Source organism: Lepidochelys kempii, chromosome 1, assembly GCF_965140265.1.
Source record: "Lepidochelys kempii isolate rLepKem1 chromosome 1, rLepKem1.hap2, whole genome shotgun sequence".
Lineage (NCBI taxonomy): Eukaryota > Metazoa > Chordata > Testudines > Cheloniidae > Lepidochelys > Lepidochelys kempii.
Genome location: NC_133256.1, coordinates 321,981,813 through 322,001,057, shown reverse-complemented (window position 1 = coordinate 322,001,057; position 19,245 = coordinate 321,981,813). Strand labels below are relative to the sequence as shown.

The 19,245-nt window shown below is 39.0% G+C and overlaps 1 protein-coding gene across 1 annotated transcript in view; it reads left to right on the top strand.

Moving 5' to 3' along the window:
* The window catches only part of LOC140910706 (sucrase-isomaltase, intestinal-like), a 98,657-nt gene that overhangs the window by 59,760 nt on the left and 19,652 nt on the right, over positions 1-19,245 (top strand). Inside the window, exons 12-14 of the mRNA XM_073342416.1 lie at positions 3,175-3,343; positions 4,039-4,155; positions 7,432-7,580. Of these exons, the coding sequence (XP_073198517.1) occupies positions 3,175-3,343; positions 4,039-4,155; positions 7,432-7,580 (435 nt within the window). The remainder of the gene's footprint in view (positions 1-3,174; positions 3,344-4,038; positions 4,156-7,431; positions 7,581-19,245) is intronic.

Genomic DNA, 19,245 nt, shown 5'->3' with positions numbered 1-19,245 from the left:
TAATAATCTAGTAAATGATGTTACTGGCAGGAATGTTTATCAAAACTGCATATATTGCAGAATATTTGCAGAAATTGAATTACAAAGTAATAATCATGAGTATTTGTATCTAAAATCTGATTCTAAGAAATCCAATCAAGTAAGAGAAACCTGTCATGTGATCTGTTTCCAGTCAAATAGGATGGCTTTTGAATACTGAATACTTGCAACAATCAGCTCTCACACAATTTACAGCCCGAGAATTATCCACAGATGATGTTCTGTGAATAACTTCAAACAAATGTATTTGAGAAAATCAGATTTGGTTCTGTGATGACTCACAAAGTGGTAAAACTTCTTAAATTGTTTGTTACAAACTAGTCATCCAGCTCTAGTTTATTGTTTTCCACCCATTACTACTACTCAGCACTGTGTTGCAAGTGTGGGGCAGTAATTTGCCCCAAACATAAAGCTGGATTATCTGAGGAGACCTATACTAAGGTTTAGGGAAGGCAGATTTCTTTGCCAGTAATGCTCCAGGATGTTACTTCTAAAAGAGACCTGGAGTCTTGTTTTATGTGGCCGCTCCATCAACTGGCCCCCTTGAACTACAGAACCATACCAATTCCACTGTGTTTCAGGCATTGTATGCCTTGCAGTGGTTAGCGCATAAGCTTAATGTTTATTTATTTGTATGAAAACCAATCAGTTTGTTCTAGAAATGTCAACATAACACATTTTGAAAAATCTATGCCAGTTAAAGAGCCAGTACAGTAAAATACTTAGATCACTTATATAAAAATGTGTGCCAGCACTTTTGTGCAAATCTCATTAATAAGGGAAACTGATGAGGATAATACACAAAAGTATTAATAATCTAGGCTGCAGTTTTCCAGGGAGCCTAAGGAGTTAGGTGCCCAAATCTAAGTGAAATTGAATAGAATTTGGGTTCCTAACTTTCAGTGTTTTACCAGGACAGGAAATGGGGAGAAATCAGTGAAAGGAAGTATGCATTTTGTTTAGCGTAACTCAAGATTTCTTTCATAGTTTGATTTGGTGCTTGTTTGTTACTTCCATTTGGCTTTATACTTGCCATCAAAGCAATACTCAGGGGTTGAGGGGAGGGATAGCTCAGGGGTTTGAGCATTGGCCTGCTAAACCCAGGGTTGTAAGTTCAATCCTTGAGGGTGCCATTTAGGGATCTGGGGCAAAAATTGGGGATTGGTCCTGCTTTGAGCAGGGGGTTGGACTAGATGACCTCCTGTGGTCCCTTCCAACCCTGATATTCTAATACTTTATTATCTAATAGTACTACATAAACAAATTCCTATATTAAAAGCAAAGTAGTACAATTATTTTTATACAGTGAATGTTATGGGAAAAGATATGAGACTGGATAACCATGTAAATGTAGAGGGGTGTCAGACTTACTAATAGCAATATGAATATAGATATTAGAGTTTATTGTCAAGGCTACAGATTAGACATGGTAATTTTGGGAGGAGTCTTGATAACATCAGAAGTCATCATAAATATTATGAAAAGACGGGCATACTCTGCAGTAACAAACTATGGCAACATTTCTCCTCTAAGATTCGCATAATATTTCTCAGTTTCACTCTTCGCTCTTCCTATAATTGCAGATAAATTTTGATCTCAGTAGGAGTTCTGTACATGTAAGGACCGCAGATATTGGAGCTGAGTACTTCTGTGTGGAGCTGAGAAGAGAATTTTGCCCTACTTTTGAAATGACTTTGAAACTTTATGAAATATTTTGGGGACACCTCATATTTTGGGTACTTAACCACTGCTGTCCCTTCTTTCCCATTCTGTAAGTCTCCATGTTCATCCAGATTTTTAATTTCCCTCCTCTTTCTGTGTCCTCAAAAGAGTACTGTCTTAAAGTTTAGGTGTTGCTTTGCAGCCACCCTCTTTCCTTTATGTAGTGCCCTGTCAAGTCTTGATAGTCCGGAGTTTTCAGGGGGCCTTCATGGTGAGTTCACCAGCCTGGTTCTTTGTCTGACCGTGTTCTTGCCAAGTACCTCACTCTATTAGCCTTCTGTGCAGTCCTATAGTTTGTTTTGGGTGTAAAATTTGGACAACTCGTCACCTGGACTTTCATCCAACACCTACGCACGCTCAAGTAGTGTGGACATGTTCAGGGTCTAACTGATCACCATATTTGGGGTTGGGAAGGAATTTTCCCCCATATCAGATTGGCAGAGACCCTGAAGGATTTCCAGCTTCCTCTGCAGCATGGAGAACGGTGCACTTCCATGTTTAAACTAGGTGAATTCTCTTTAACTTTAAGTCCTTAAACTCTGATTTGAGGATTTCAGTAACTCAGCCAGAGGTTAGGGGTCTATTACAGGAGTGGGTGTGTGAGGTTTCATGGCTTGCAATGTGCAGGTCAGACTAGATGATCACAATGGTTCCTTCTGACCTTAAAGTCTATGAGTCTAACTCACTTTACCTGCTTATTTAAGCATTGTCCCATTTTCACTCAGTCTCTCACCCACAACTAACTTGCTAACTTATTTGCACAACATTTCCAAACAACACGGACATCTTAAACTAAAACAAAACATGAATATAAGTAGGGATGACACAAGTTCCAGTATTTGTACGTTTCCTTGTATTTGTGTGTATATGTTTCTCACTGGCCTTTTTTTAAAAATAATTTGGGGAGCTTCTGGAGTATCAAACTATTGAGAGGTCTGGTCTTCTCATAGTATGTTTCAGTTTCTGGATGGTGGAAATTCCACAACAAGACCTGCTCTAGTTTTATTTCAACCTGATAAATGGCTCTCTAAGGGAAAACCAAGCCTCAGAAGAACATAAATACAAATCGTGAGAGATTCTTATGTTCTTAGTCACATACATTCAGATTCATGAGGAACCTGAATGAGTACACGACCCTAAACTTCCTGGATTCCATGATCTGCATGACAATCATGATATACATTCTTACCAACTTATGGTTGTCATTTTTCTTGACAAGGATGCAGTACTGATTTCTGTATTTTACATGACTCAAGAATGTAACGGACCACAATAATAGTTATTATATGGATAAAACTCTCATTGACCTTAACAAAAATTTTGCCTATATGGGGACTTCAGAATTAAGCTTATAATGTGAAAACTGCTTTAGCTGGGTTTTCTTCACTGTATGTTTATGCATTTTTTTCCCAGTGCTGTTCAGAAGGCCACTGGAAAGCGAGCATTCGTTCTGAGTCGTTCTACATTTGTCGGAAGTGGGAAATATTCCGGTCACTGGCTAGGTGACAACTTTTCACGCTGGAAAGATATGCACATGTCAATAATTGGAATGTTGGAATTTAATCTCTTTGGGATTCCATATGTAAGTCTGTCTAAAGGCTCTCACTGTTTCATACATAATACCGTTTGAAATTAATCCAAATGTTTGCTTAAATTAAATGCTTGATATGGCAAGCAGGTGCTGATTAAATTTAACTTTGTCAATTTTTTCTAGTTAAAGAAGAATGAAAGATTCTCATATGAAACAATTGTGTGATGTGCCAGTGTAACCCACACACCTTCTGGGTGTGGTGTTCTGTCCCATCTAGTGGCACCAAGACCACTTAAAGAGAGAGCGATTGAGTCTGCTCTACAGCCTTAGCTAACAGCCAGTTGGCTTTTAGGTCATGTGGTAGAAGCTCATGCACTAAGCTCCAGAGGTCCCAGCTTTGATCCTGCCTGCCCAAAACCAGGGTCTGCATTACACCAGCAAAAATAGATTTCCTTCCTGATATATGTTTCATCATTCATATTCCAAACTATATTTCTAATTTTGCAAGCTGAATTGAAGAAATAATACAATTATTAAAATATAGTCAAATCTATATTGACATTCTCAGTCCCTGCAAATTTTTTTCCATGTTCATTACACTATATTGTGGGACCACCTGATAAAATCACCAGAAAAATGTCCTTTTGTTGACCTTTATTAACAGGTTTCACTGTAACATTGATTTAGGGCCTGACTGTGCAACTCTTACACTCATGAGCACTTATTTAAGTATTATGTTTCTTCAGATTGGTGCTGATATCTGTGGGTTTCTCCTTGATACAACTTATGAACTCTGCTTACGATGGATGCAACTTGGTTCATTTTATCCTTTCTCCAGAAATCATAATGGAGAGGGCCAGATGGTAAGAAAGCAAAGCTACTAAATGCTGCAGCCCTTGATTTTCATATTCATCATTGTAATATTTAAATTGTACTCTCAGAAATCATTCTGCATTTTTGTGAGTAAATCCTTGTTGGGTGAACAGGAATCTTTTATATGGTGCAGTGCTATCAGATGTCACGCACAGAAGGGATTGTTATGCATTCCCATAATTTAAAAATGGATCGAAACTTTAAAAAAAAGTCTAATATCCCAAAGCTGCATAGAAATAAATTTGTTCACAGTTTACAATTACAAAAATGTAGATAAAAATCACTTCCTCCATGATTTACCTACCAACACCCTAGTTTTTGTTTCCTGTTCTCTTTTAGGTGTTAGTGATGTTATCAAGTCTTGCAGGGAAACAATTATTTGAAGGCAAATGAAGGAGGAACAGATTTGCAATTATCTCCTGTCCATAAATTATCTCCTGTCCATAAATTATTGTTTGGTTGTAATTTTAAAATATGAACATATAAGATATCCTTTTATTTGCTTAGAATGTTTTTAAAATGCTTTTATGTTCACCTTTTAACATACATTACAGGAAGAGGTAGACAGGGTACAGCCTGCATTATCTTAAATTAAGCTTCAGACATATATCATAATTAGAAGTTTTAGACAAATTATATTTCTTATACATTAGAAACTTCAAGGACAGTAGCAGTAGAAACAACAGTTACTCAGCCTAGAATAATTGAAATCTGAAAAAAAACAACTAAACTTAATTCATAACTGAAAAAGCGCATGATCAAATCTAACTCTGTATCCATATACTCATTCTAGCTCTTATCTCAGCTAGAAAGAAATATCATGTTGTTTCTAGCTGCTGAAAGGTTGAAGGTCCTCTGGTCTTTGGATATACATTATATTTGTCCACTGTGCTGTAACAAGAAAGATTCTGCTTTTACAAGAGGCTGTTTTTACTTTTGTAAGATGAAATGTGCAAAGATGGAGTTCATGTTGTGACCGTTCACTTTCATTTTGCTGCAAGGCCAGATTTTTAAAGGCAGATGTAACAGGGGCACCCACAAGCATTCACATTTGCCTGCACAAATGGGTATGTGCCTTTAAAAGTTGGGCAATTGCACATGGAAACAGGCACAATGGTTGCTATTAAAAAGTCAAGACTTGCCCCCACATTTACCTTTCAATGGCATAGGAAATATCAAAGTATTTCCCTATAATTAGAATAGGAAATGTCTGGTTTTTCAGATACTACTGTGGGTAAATATGCTGTGTGTAGGGTGTCCACTGTATTTAGATTTATAGTTATCTGATTTGCGCTCGTGCATGCACCCATTTGTGCATGAAAATGTAAAATTGTGTTTGACCTACATGAGAGTATATTTGTAGTCTACATACAGGTTGGTAGTTAATTTGCATGTCAAACATGAGTGCATACAATGGAAATATAAACATATGCCTACATGAATGCTTTCTTCATGAAGGCTGTAGCTTATCAACTCATAAATAAGTAGGTCAAGGGCCCAATTCCGTCATCCTTATGTTGATGGATCCATTTGAGGAGTAAGGCATTAGTAAGGGCTGCAGAATAGGGCCCACATGATGTTCCCCCCACACACTCAAATTACTACCTGCCAATTCAAGAAAAAGTGAATTGAGCAACTAGAATTAATTCTTTCTTATACTGTTAAAAATCATAAAACAGTTCTGTTCATTTTTTGTAAAAGTCTAATTTGCAGGGAGCTTTAAGTGACTCAGCGACTGACTATTTTTACTGTATTTAGACAATATTTGTACACTAGGGCTGTCCAAGTGGTAAAAATATTCCACTTTTAAAAAGTAGCTGGCATTCCAGAGCTTAGAAACCAGTAGGAAACATGGTTATTGACTAATGCAGATGTATGTATAAGAGAGGGTAAAATAACTAAAAAAATAACTTAAGTGTAATATTAAAATTTGATCTTAAGCATCTGGTTTGTCTGACTCACAGGGATGTTGCATGGCTTAATAATATGCTTGCCTGAAAAACACTAGATAATATAAAAGCAAAATTTTCTTATTTCTGTTCCTTTTATGTTTCATTATTCCAGGAATTCATAATGCAGTATTTTAAAGAGAAACTGACTCATTTAAGGAGAAATTTTTAAAACAGATATGGAGTCTTACAACTCCTTTTCATGATCTCAGTCCATAGTTTCTATGAACTTCAATAAATAGCAGAGTGAATCCACTGAATACAACAGGTCAACAATGTCCAGTGAATTTTTGAATCTGCTCTTTCTCCTTCTGAGGAGGCCATACAGTTTCTAGTGAGGGTCTTTTTGACAAAACCTTAAAAATAGAAGTCCTGTCTTCTGTGTATAGATTTTAGGAATGAGGGTTGAGCTTTTTAAAGTAGGGCAGGGGACTGAACACATTTTCGATTAATTTTGCTGGAAAATGTGTAGCTAAATTTCCTGCACTACTTTCAAATCACAACCTGGTTTTTAGTAATGGCCTACCCTATTGTGCCCTAAGAATTATATGCACAAATATTTGTAAGCATAATTGATGTCATTAAGACTAACTATCTAGTAGTATTTGAAATCAGGTAGGTAGATGTCTAGGTTCAATTAAGCGTGCCCCCAAAATATTTGGTCTGCATTTATTTGCATCCAAAAATTGTAGTGCAGAGTAACAAACCAAGCTGAGACCTCTTAAAAATAAGTATGAAATCTTGGCCCATTGAATTCAATGGGAGTTTTGCTACTGACTTCAGGGGGGCCACAATTTCACCCAAAGGCCATAAAATCACAAAGTACTTTTCATACAGGTTTGTCTCTATGGTCTTGGCCAAAAGAATTTCCCTCTTCCCTCTGTTTGGCAGCATATTGAGTATCCATTTTCCATTTATCTTCCACATTCTACCCCAGAGGTAGCTGCATTTCAGTGGTGAAATGATTTCTAAATATACAGAGTCTGATCCTGAGAGGACCGAAAAATCTACAACTCTCAATGACTTTAGTGACCTTTAGGGCAATTGCAGTTGCTCAGCACCGCTAAGGATCAAGTCCATGGCTTATGACGTTCACAGATATATTTACGAATAAAAGGTTTCTAAATCAGTGTAAGACTGGATTCCTCTTATTTTCTATACTATTAGTCTAGGGTTTTTTTTTTTTTACTCTAAGCATTCAGCTGTAGACTGTTCATGTCAATAGAAGCTTTTCTTAAATTATGACAGGCTACTTTCTGTGTAATAATTGCATATTTGTAAACTTAAATACAAAACAAATAACTTTTTCTTTGGTAGGAGCAAGACCCTGCAGTGTTTGGAGCAGAATTTGCTGAGATAGCTCGGTCTACACTATTGATTAGATACACGCTGTTGCCTTATTTGTACACCTTATTCTTTGAATCTCATGTCCATGGAAACACAGTGGTGCGAGGATTAATGCATGAGTAAGCTATCAGTCTCTTTCCTATCTGTCATATTGTATTTATATTTATTGCAGATCCAGTGTAACAATTATTTTATATTTATTTTGGTGATAATAATAATAATAATGATAAAATTGTATCCCTTTGCCTTAACAAGAGAAGTTTACAGTAAAACAGTACAAATATTTTGCATCGTTCATGTAACATTTAACTTAGATTTTACTTCAAAAGCAATATTCCCGCCTCCTTAAATAAATAACACTTGAGGAAAGTTCCCAGGTGTTTGTTTAATAGAATGGGTCGTATGATGTTTCAAATATTTATATTTAATATTTCTGCTTAACAATGTTTCTGTCTATACTTTTAACCATTAGGGCTCTTTGGATATTCATATCAAGGGTAAATAGCAGTGATTTAATGCACATTAATAAAAGAATTCCTCATGTAGTCTTCAGTGATGTGAAGTTTGTAGTCCTATCTATTCTCCACTTCTGCTATCAATACTTCAAGGCCAGATCTTGCAGTCACTTATTACTGGGCATAGTGCTTGCATTTGAAAGCAGTCTCATTGCTTCAGTAGAATTAATCAAGTATCTAAAGCTACTTAGATGTTTGTAGCACAAAAAAGTTCTATGCATTTGATCTGATATTTCTTGAGAAATTAAATAGAATCATTACGGGTAATATTGTAGGATTTTACTTAATATTTTTCTTCTTTATAGAAGAGAAAACTGAAATCTGCATGTTTTCTTTTGGTATCTTATTAGTTCACAAAGACTTACTGTGAAAGTTGTGTTTTTAAAGATGTCCTCCCAACAATAGTTTTAGAATCATGGAACTGGAAGGGACCTCGAGAGGTCCTCTAGTCCAGTCCCCTGCACTCATGGCAGGACTAAGTATTTTCTAGACTATCCCTGACAGGTGTTTGTCCAGCTTGCGCTGAAAAATCTCCAATGATGGAATCTGGCCATGTGGTCGTTGCAAATAACATACAACAACTGTGGCCTGTCGGATTCTGCTTTGTGTTTTAGTGCCTCACACTGAGGCAATGAAATAATAAAAGAATTCAATAGCTCAACAGTTAGAAAAGGACTTGAAGTGATGGTCTATGACAAACAGCTTTAAAGACTACACCATATGTGCATGTTAAGATTCAAGACTTGGTTAACATCTTTAAAAAAGGAAAAGTGGGACAACATCAAACAGTGGGAAATGTGTATAGGCTAACTAGCTTTCATAGACTATGAGAAACACAGTAGATTGGGGCATGAGTAGAAGGGCCTGCATTTTCAACATGAGTGAGTTCATTTGCATGCCTAATTTATGTTCATGATTGCAAGATCAGCTGTGGTGTTTGTATGTACAAACAGCCAATTAGACATATAACTGGTATTTGTATGTGCAAATCAAATACATAAACATAAACACTTTCATCTTCTCCTTTGGATACATTTGCTTCCCTATGATTTCCCACTTACTCTCACCCTTGCATAGGGTATTTTTATCTTTGTATTAATATTATTACAGCTAAATCAAGAGTAAAGAAAACTTGTTGAATCAGTGAAAAGCTTTTGAGGTTAGAATTAAGAGAATTTAAAAGAAACAAACTTATTAGGGTAAGCCTTTAAAAACAACCAAAAATCTTAGCTATTAAAACAGCCAGACAATTCAGAAAACTCTGAACTTTTACAAAGGATGAAACTGGGATTGGTTATAATACATAAACTCAGATATCAAAAACAGATTTAAAAATCAAAAATCCTGGTGTATGATGATCTCCTGACATACACTCTGCAAAGCCCTAAACATATAACCTGTGTTGTTTGTTTTCAGTCTGTTGAAGCAATCACCTTTATAAACACCCTGTTAAAAATCAAATTATAGCTTGTTATTTCATATATGTCTGAGGTAGTGGGACTGTTGCAGGAAGAAAAATAAATGGGTTCCCTTCTTAAATCCCTTCTTCTTGCAACACGTTCAAATTTTTATAAGAATATAAATATCTTTATCAAGCAAAGTTTCTTACTGAAAGTTTTCTGTCACACACCCAATTAGGTAGAGCCTGGAGCAAGTCCTCAGGCACATGAACCTTTGACTCAATATACTCTCCCAAACTCTCCACTATTTTAACAACTAGAACATTGGGTACATTTCCCTTTTTTTGCCACAGTTCTTTTGGAATTACTAAGATACTGAACTCCTTCAGGATCAGATACAATGTGCTATGCACATATAGAGGTATGATGACACAGACACCATTGAGAGAATCCTTTCCTAAGCAATAAAACCACATAAAGTCAGTGTATGGAAACTTTAGCAATGTCATATACATTTCAAAATAACTGAAGGACATTAAAGGTAATGATGACACCATTAGAGCTAGTCAGGAATTTTTTGATTAAACATTTTTCTGTTAGAAAATGCTGATCCATATTCAGACAAGGTCAAAATGAGAGCGAGACCCCAGAACACTCAATAGCCCAGTGATTACTGGGCATTCATGCTTTACTTTTGCTCTGTCTGATTCAGAGCAGGAACTTTAGAGTCTCCTGCATCCCATGTGAGTGTCACAACGACCGGGCTATGTGGTATTCTGAGGTCTCTCTGTCTCTCTCTCATTTTACCTTCCTGACTAAATATGAATCAGCTAGTCAGCTGGACCACTGCCTGTGATGTGTGCCCCTTCCCCTTTCCCCATTTTTCTCTTTAACAAAAAAAAATTCAAAAGGTCTAGGTCTTATTCTGATCCAGATTGAAAACAAATGATGAAACCTGAATTATTTTGCAAAATGGAACTCTTGTTTTCCAGCCAGACCTAAATAAGACTGTGTCTTACAGGTAGCTAAGGCAATTACTTTTATTCTTTGTCTGATGACTGGTGTGTAAAATATTTACTGTAAAAGGACTGTGTTTAAAGTTAAGTAGTGTTACATCTTCAGCATGAAGAATCAATTATGTAATACCAGTTCTGTGTCTGGCAGTCAGAGATTTGGTCAGTTTCTGCAGCCATTTGACAAATGTCAATTAATTTAGGCAATGTAGATTGAAAGGCTTGCAGAGAAGGCCATAAATACTTGAATGTACTCTCAGGGAAGCATCAGTTATTCTGCAATAGGACTTTGTGTGCTACATCATCTTCCAAGGAGAGGGCAGTTCTCTTTTCCACCTGGATATAGTGGCATCTCCTCTTGGCCAGAAGCTGGGAATGGGCAACAGGGGATGGATCACTTGGTGATTGCCTGTTCTGTTCATTCCCTCTGGGGCACCTGGCACTGGCCACTGTCAGTAGACAGGACACTGGGTGAGATGGACCTTTGGGCTGACCCAGTCTGGCCATTCTTATGGATTTGCCATGAAAAACACTGCACCCTTTGCTGGAAGGACATATATGAGCCTCCTCAGTGTATCAGCTCCTGATTTTCAATTAAGGAGACGTTACTTTCCAACAATAATATGCTCCTTGTGTGTCTATATTCAGACACCACAGTCATTACTGGAGACAGAACTTGGGACTGTAAACACTGAAAATACAGGCCTCTTCCACTTGAGCTAAGGAAGAGCTCCTTTAGCTATGGGGTCATGAGACTCTGGATTAACCACTAGAAAGTATCATGAACACGTGCAAATGAATAGTTTAGGAGGGAAACTTTGTATTCACTGGAAAATATCAGATCCCCAAGACTCTCTCCATTGCTCTTTACTCTATCAGTTTCATGATCTATGTAACAGGGGTAATGCTATTCTGTTTACCTACACTGTCATCTGGTGTTAGAACTTGCATAAACCTGCAGAAGTTCTACTGATTCTGTATGGCAGATGTACCTCATTAACTCCATCCATGATAAAAGGGAGATGTAAGTGGCTGGTCTGCAGAGAGAAAGGGCAGAAGAGGTCCCCAAGGGACAACTAGACAACCAGGCAGTGGACCACATAGCGAATCATCAGTCAGCAAAGTTGGCATGGGTAATGAGACTAGTGAGGGCATTTTGTTTTACATATATGTGTGTGTGTGTGTGGCCAGGGTAGAAAATGGCATTGTAGATGCTCTAACTTGTTTTCAGGACAATAGATTCCAAAAATGTGCACCGTGTGCCAACACAAATCCACAGGTGATGTCTCACCCATTATGGAACTATGACTATGGTTAGCTACAGGATTAACTGAAAATACTTTTTGCCCCAATGATTTAAGGGCTTACTTGGCCAACCTCATTGAATTCACAGAATTCAGGAAGGTATCCAATGTCATTGGCCCATCCCCAAACGTTAGGTGGGTTGATATGCTCTGTCTTTAGCCCGCTGTGGATTGGCTTCATCCACTACATTGGGTTGCCCAACTGGTTTATCCTTTTAGTGCAGGCTAGTGGGAGTCCCTGACCCATGTAGAGGATTTGTGGTAAGGAAATTATTGGAGGGATGGGTGCAGAGGTGATGCATGCAGAGAAGGTGATAGACATCCCATAACCATATAGAGTCTATCAGGGTTAGTGGATGCTCTATGCTCTGCATTTGGTGTTGCCCTTTTTCAATGCCTTCACTGTTAGTGCACTGGTCCCACAAGCAGCCAGGAACAGATCCAGGTGTATATTAGAATTCACAGATGTTTATCTTGGATGAGGAGTAATGTCTTTATGCTTGAGGTATTCTAAAATGTATCAAACACGACAGATGGGTGAATAGTGCCCCTCTCCAATGTTACATTTTAATAAAGTTTCAGCCTGCCACTTAAAATCTACCCCTGTGTCTGTTCTCTTCCACTTGAATATCCAGATCAGTGAATTCAGGAATGCTGAAGGTAGCATAGCTACAGGAGGAGTTCCCCAGCAGCTCTGTGCCTGCTGGAGGAATAGTGTTGTTCAGCAAAGGCTGATCAATATTTCTATGAGGTACAGTTTGGAGGGAGTTGGAGAGTCTGGATCTTGATGAGGAAGGAAGGTTTTAGAAATAATGTATCTCATACTTGCACCTTATGAGGGTTTAGGGATCTTTTCATGCATTTTCTCCAGGCTGCTCTTCTGCTCAGGTGACTGACAGATCTGAGTTCCATTGGCATTTGTAAGTGTTGAAGACCAAGTGGTTCTTTTGATCCCCCCCAAAGGCCTGTACTTCCCAGGAGGCCAGAATAGTTTGATATCCAAACATGTGGCCGCCAAAGTAGTGCTTTAGGCTCCCTGCTAGTACTTTACTGAGGGAGTAGGATGAACAGCTGGATGTTTCTTACCAATGGGGCAGTCTGAGCAGGCTAAGTCTTGTCTGGAGGTGGCATTTCAGGTATGGTGTGTATCCATGAACTAAGCTGAGTAGCCTGCTTCTCCACAGGGCCATTGGTACGGGGTTAGCCCTCTAGATTCTAGATTCTCTCCTCAGGAAATCAGGTTTGATAACTAAAGACTTTCTTCTGTTTACACACTAAGGCATTGTTTACAGTGGCAATGGAATTATTTTCGCTATACTGTTCTTAAAGATGGTTAGCATGAAATACGTTTAAATATGGTTTGCCTGGAGTATAAACTTGTCTCAAACTGTATTCTAGGCTAGTTAACAGCCTAGTACAAAGACAAATACATGATTACATGTATACTCTAATACATGTAAAATAGATGTGACTTGACTCTGTTGGCTAGGAAAACTGTGTTGAACTATGTTTTAAATCATGTTTCAGTCAACAATATATTATTGCCAGTATGGATGAGGTCTAAGTTATTGATCCTAAAGGCTGGGAAATGAGAAACCAAAACTTCTTGCTATCAGTCATGAAAAAGGTATCTGGATATTGATGGAACACACTAACGTAGGAAACTAGAGACTGTTGGTGCAGTGAGCAAATCACAGGATCAAAATATTTCACAAGGTCTTTGAAAAAAAATAAAAGATTTGAATTAACAATGGGTATCTTTCTTTCAAAACTAGATTTACTTCTGATCAGCAGACTCATGGAATAGATACAGCTTTCCTTTGGGGACCAGCTTTTATGATTGCTCCAGTTCTTCAAGAGGCAAGTATTCTAACTTTAAAATGTTATAATATAGGAACCAAAGAGATTAATACTGTTCAGGGCTTTAAAGCACAGGCTGGGTGATCGTATATTTATCTTCATCATCCACTTTTTTAATCCATTCTCAATCCCTGAGGAGTCAGTTTCACAAACAGACCTAGCTGTACAGAAAGTACAACTATACGTACACAGGCTGGATTCTCCTACTTGCCGAGTCTCATGTTGCAGATGTCCCTGAAGGGTGCCATCTGTAGCCGTAAAGGGATTGTAGATTTTGGAAGCAGGAAGAAGAAAAGCCATGACAGAGAAACAGATATAGAATGACTGCCAGCTTGTGGACAAAGCTGTTAAACTATAAATTAAAACTGCCCAAAAAATCTTGGAATTGGAACTTGTGAAAGAATATGCTAGGGGTTTTCCAACACCAAATCCAAATGAAACCAAAGTCCTTCTGTTAAGCTGATAATGACAATTTCATATACAGTTGTAGCCATTTTGATCCCAGGATATTAGAGAGACAAGGTGGGTGAGGTAATATCTTGTATTGGACCAACTGCTGTTGGTGAGAAAGACAAGCCTTCGAGCCACACAGAGCTCTTCAAGTCTATATAGCTCAAAAGCTTGTCTCTCTCACCAACAGCAGTTGGTCCAACACAAGATTTTATCTCACCCACCTCGTCTCTCCAATGACAACATTAGTTAGTTACTTTCTGATTGGTTTAAAAAAAACCCACTGTCCTGTGGATGCACAGGGCATTTCCCCCTGTTGTGTGAGGCCATTAGGACCACTGATTCTTTTCTACCATTGAGTCTGAAGTACCAGGTGCACAGTGGGTTTGCTTGCAATCCTTAGTCTGCACCTGGACTCTGCTGCCAATGGGGCTTAATGGAGGGCACCTGGGCTTTAAAACAGGGGAGACTGCTGCAGGTTGTTGGCAGATGGCTGCAGACACTGCAGGGAATAAGAAGGCTCCTGCAGGGCTCTGAGTTAGCAGGCGGGAGATACCACTAGGGATGACCCATGAAGAAGGCCAAACAATAGTGGGGCAGGGGCAAGAAGATGGATCTCAGGGAGGAAGGGCTGTCCCTAGCTTGGAACTGGAACAGAAGGGTGGTTGAACCCTGAGGGGAAGACAGACCCTCAGAGAGAGGAGGGGCTGTGCCCAGCTTGGGACTGGGGTGAAAAAAACAAACCTTTAAATAGAGGATAGACCTTCAGGGAGGGGGAGCTGGGCCCATCTGAAATTGGGACAAACACTTAATAAGTTTGAGTTTTCTTTGGAAAGACTATGCAGGACTTACTACATTGGAGCACAGAAGGGGGAATGTTTTGAACATCTGGACTTAAGGGGCCATAAGTTAAGGGGAAATTGAGGCAGGCCTCAGCAGAGCCATGCTGGCCAGTAGACCATGCAACAGGGCAGGCACACCCTTTGACACTCCCCCACACTACCACTTCCTTGATACTCAGCAGCAAGGCTGGGTGAGCACTGGGAAGAGGGGTCGAGCCATTATGAATAGTTATATTTGTAGTAATGTAAATTTCTGTTTGGAATAAGTCTGTTACTAGAACCTGAGTGAACGATGTCATTTTTTACCAATACTGATGATCAGAGGCACAAAGGGATTTAGGTACTTACCTGCCACTTCAGGTAGCTAACTCAAAAATTTAGATCCTCAAAACCTTCACTAAGTGGCTGCCTAACTTTGCAGGTGCCAAAATTTCCACCAGGAAAGCCCCAGGGCACTTAAATGTCTGCCTGTGGGGATACACAAAGCCACCTAAATCCTGATCCTCTGGGATGTAGCTGCTGGGCATCTATGCCCCAGACAATTCTTGACCGAGGCATTCCCCTGCCTATCTTGCCTGTGTGGCCTGACCCAACCGGCGTTTTCAGAGGCTGCCCACTGAATTGGGCCCCACACAAAGCACAGCTGGAGGAGGACAAAGAGGTGGTTATGGCAGCAGTGGCCCCTTTATATTGTTATAGTTCAGTGGTTAGAACGCTTTCCTGGGATGCCTTTCCTCGGCATTAGGCGGCTCCCCACTCAGCTTGCTGGCTTTTGTGAATCTTATTCTTAGGTACCTAACTCTCCCCATGCATTCTATAGGGACCCTGGGTGCTGTACTCAGGGCTGTGGAATCCCCTCAGCTTCAGGATGCCAATACATTAGGCCTTTCAAAACTGAATCTAAGTCCCCTTTGTAGGTCTAGCCCCAAACAGGCTGCTGTTTGTCACATATTTTTATCTTAAACTTGTGCCTCTGAAGTTCAAAGAGAAATTATTATTCCTGTTTCAGAGTAACAGCCGTGTTAGTCTGTATTCGCAAAAAGAAAAGGAGTACTTGTGGCACCTTAGAGACTAACCAATTTATTTGAGCATAAGCTTTATTATTCCTGTGTATCAAATCATTTTTACCACCGGGGGAGATTGCTTTCTGAGCCTTCTTGGAGTCCTTCATTTTCAAATATCCCCTATATTCTTAACAGCTAACAACTAACTGGGGGAGTTCACAGAGAGTTCAGAGAACGGTGACAAGCATGATCAGGGGCCTGGGAAAAACTCTCAGATGAAGAGACAGCGAAAAAATTAGGATTGTTTATCTTGGAGAGAAGATCGATATGATAAAAGTACATAAAATGGTGAATGGTCTAGAGAAGGCAGATCAGGGACTTCTGTTCTCCCTATCTCATAACACACAAACAAAGGGACCTTTAATAACATTCATATTAATTTAATCACTGATAAAGGAAATATGTTTTCATACAATGCATGATTAGATTCAGAAAGTTATTGAGGTCAAGAACTTAACAAGAATCAAAAAGGTATTTTGGAAGGGGTATTGAATCTCATGGTTCAGGATTTAAGGCAATCTCTAACTATGAGATCAGGATGAAACCTGGGGAGGGTCAGATTGCCATGTAGCTACTTACTGTGGGATTATTGCATTTTTTTTTTTTGGTAAAGGATCTGGTCACCGCCACTGTCAGACAGAAGACTAGAGTAGCGGGATTTTGGTTCTGATCCAGTATATTAATTCTTATGTCTAACTGAAGACTTTTGTGCTTTAATAAAGCAATATATTCTTAGACATTCCTTCAATTTGTTTACATTTGCCCAGGCATGATGGCAACTTCAAGAGTTTTCCATTAAATATTTCAGATGGGTGACTTTGTCATAGTCCCATTCTATCGACAGATTTCCAGTCACCACTACACTATTTATTTTGTACTCAGTTAAATAGGCCAGGCATTTCAAATTATACGTTCATCTATCTGTGCAATATGTGCTTATTCCCATATGTGATGTAAAATTTTCAAGATACACTCACATGTCTTCATGGTAATTGCATGTTTCTGCAGATTACTTTGTAAGTAATGGGCCAGATCATCTCCTCCTGCTTTAAAAACCCATGAAAAGAGACTCTAGGAACAAAAAATCTTCCCATGGGAGGAAAAACCATAGATTCCTACCCCAAATTAGTGGATCTGTGGTTGGCTAGGACCATCCATGCCGCCTCTTGCTCCCATTGTCCACCTGTTCCCTGGCAGCTGAGCCCTGCTTCTGCATGGAAAGGGGAGATGTGCACGTGGAGAGTCTAGGGGATTTTATACACAAGAATAACAATCTATTTTGATCCAAGAACGTATGGAACGTACTTCTTTTGATTCAAACTTTTTCCAGAGTAATCCTATACTAAGCACTTTTAGAATTAACATGACTTTTTCTCTGAAACTCAATAATAAATGTGTCACCAAATATAAACTAGTAATTGTGCAGTTAGCAATAAATTACCTATTATAATGACACTGTAAAATATTGTAAAGAAGAGTCCTAGGCAGAGAGATGTATGTAACCTTGCCTCCTGTCACTTCCCCCTGGGAGGAGTCAAGCATTCCAAACTCTGTGTCTCCTACCCCTTATAAGGAGGCCTTTCCCCTCAAGTAGTGCCATCAACATCTGTGTAACCTCACTCCATTATCCAATCTAAGGCCCTGATCCTGAAGGCATTGACACATGTGTGAAACTTCTAAGCATGGGATTAGTCCCATTGAAGTCATATACATTGGTGTTTGCTGGATTGGGGCCTGCAGCATGGATACTGGGCTAAAATAATTAATCTGACAGTGCCATGGACTCATCCAATACACCTGCAATGAGCCAAATTCAGCATGATGCAGGCAGCTGTCAAGCACTGTTAGATTAGTCAAATCTAATATATTGCCACAGTAGTAACATTTATTAATATCCAAGATTTTACCTTAAAGGGATATTGAATATACAGATACTTAAGCACAAAACAAAAAAAAAATAATTTAGCAATATACTGTCAAAAATGTGGAAAAATAGTTTAACTACTTTTACAATTACAGGGAGCAAGATCGGTGGATGTATATTTCCCGGAAGCATCCTGGTTTGACTACTATACAGTATGTATTTTAAAAGCTTACAATTTCTTACAGTTTGAACATAATTTAAAATGTTACAGTCTAAGTAAAATAAATTTTTAGCATTGCTCAGGAGTATCTTTTTCCAAAGCATCTGTGGTGAAGAAATCCAGAAGAAAAAAAAAACCTTCTGCACCAGATTGGCTACTTGAGCAAGAAAATTACCCAGCTTTCAGAAGCATTTTATTTTCTACTTTTGGTTTATACAGCACTAAGACACAGAGGGCTGAATTTTCAAGAGCAGCCTATAAAATCATGCCTACAATTGTCAGGGTTTCTATTTTTATTTGCATTCATAAGTTTCATTTGCATGCTATACTGCTTTCATGCATACAAATCAGGTGGATATATATTTATCTGATTTGCACACCTGACTGCAGATTGTACACAGTAATACAAAACTTTGCACACCACAACAATTTTGGTATAAAAAACTGTGGAGGGCAATCTGACCTATGAGGCTGAAGCCTCTTTGAAAAATTGTCCCAGAGAAGTGTGGAACAATCCAAGTTACAAAACACAAACAAGCAATCAAATCCATTCCAGCCAACCACCTATCTTGGGTCTTGAAAATGTTTAGTGTTTGCTCGAGAGCTTCTATTACTGTATAAATAGTTCCATTGCCTAAGGGTTGAATTTTCAAAAGTGCTTTGAACTAGCCTACCTCCAGTGATGAGCTGCTAAAAGCTGAAGAACCAGTTCCTTCAGTCACTCTGGTTCTTCGGCGGCACTGAAGGACCCGCCGCCGAAGACCCGGAGCGCTGCCGGATGAGTAAAAATTAAAAAGGGATTCTCAGGGGAGCCTCCCCAGCCGAGAGCTCAGGCAGGCCGGACAGGACGGTCCCGCCAGCCGGAGTTTGCCCATCCCTTTAACAACCGGTTCTAAACCGGCTTCAAAATTTAACAACCGGTTCACGCGAACTGGTGTGAAGCGGCTCCAATTCACCAATGCCTACCTCTGCTCTTACTACAGTCAATGGTGAAACGCATTTTGACTTCAATAAGAGAAGACTTAGGCCAATGCTGAACCCCTTTGAAAATTCCACCCCAGAAGTTTAAGGTTCATGTTAACTATCCTGAGCAGTTACGAATAGGGGAAGGGAAAGAAGAAAAATGTTAGTAGTCTGGAACCATAAACATTTTTATTCTTATAGAATCATCACTTGGCACCTTTTTTTGTAGGTGAATTTTTCCACATTCAGCCAGTGGCTGCAGGATGAGGGTCTAAGTTATTTCTCCCCT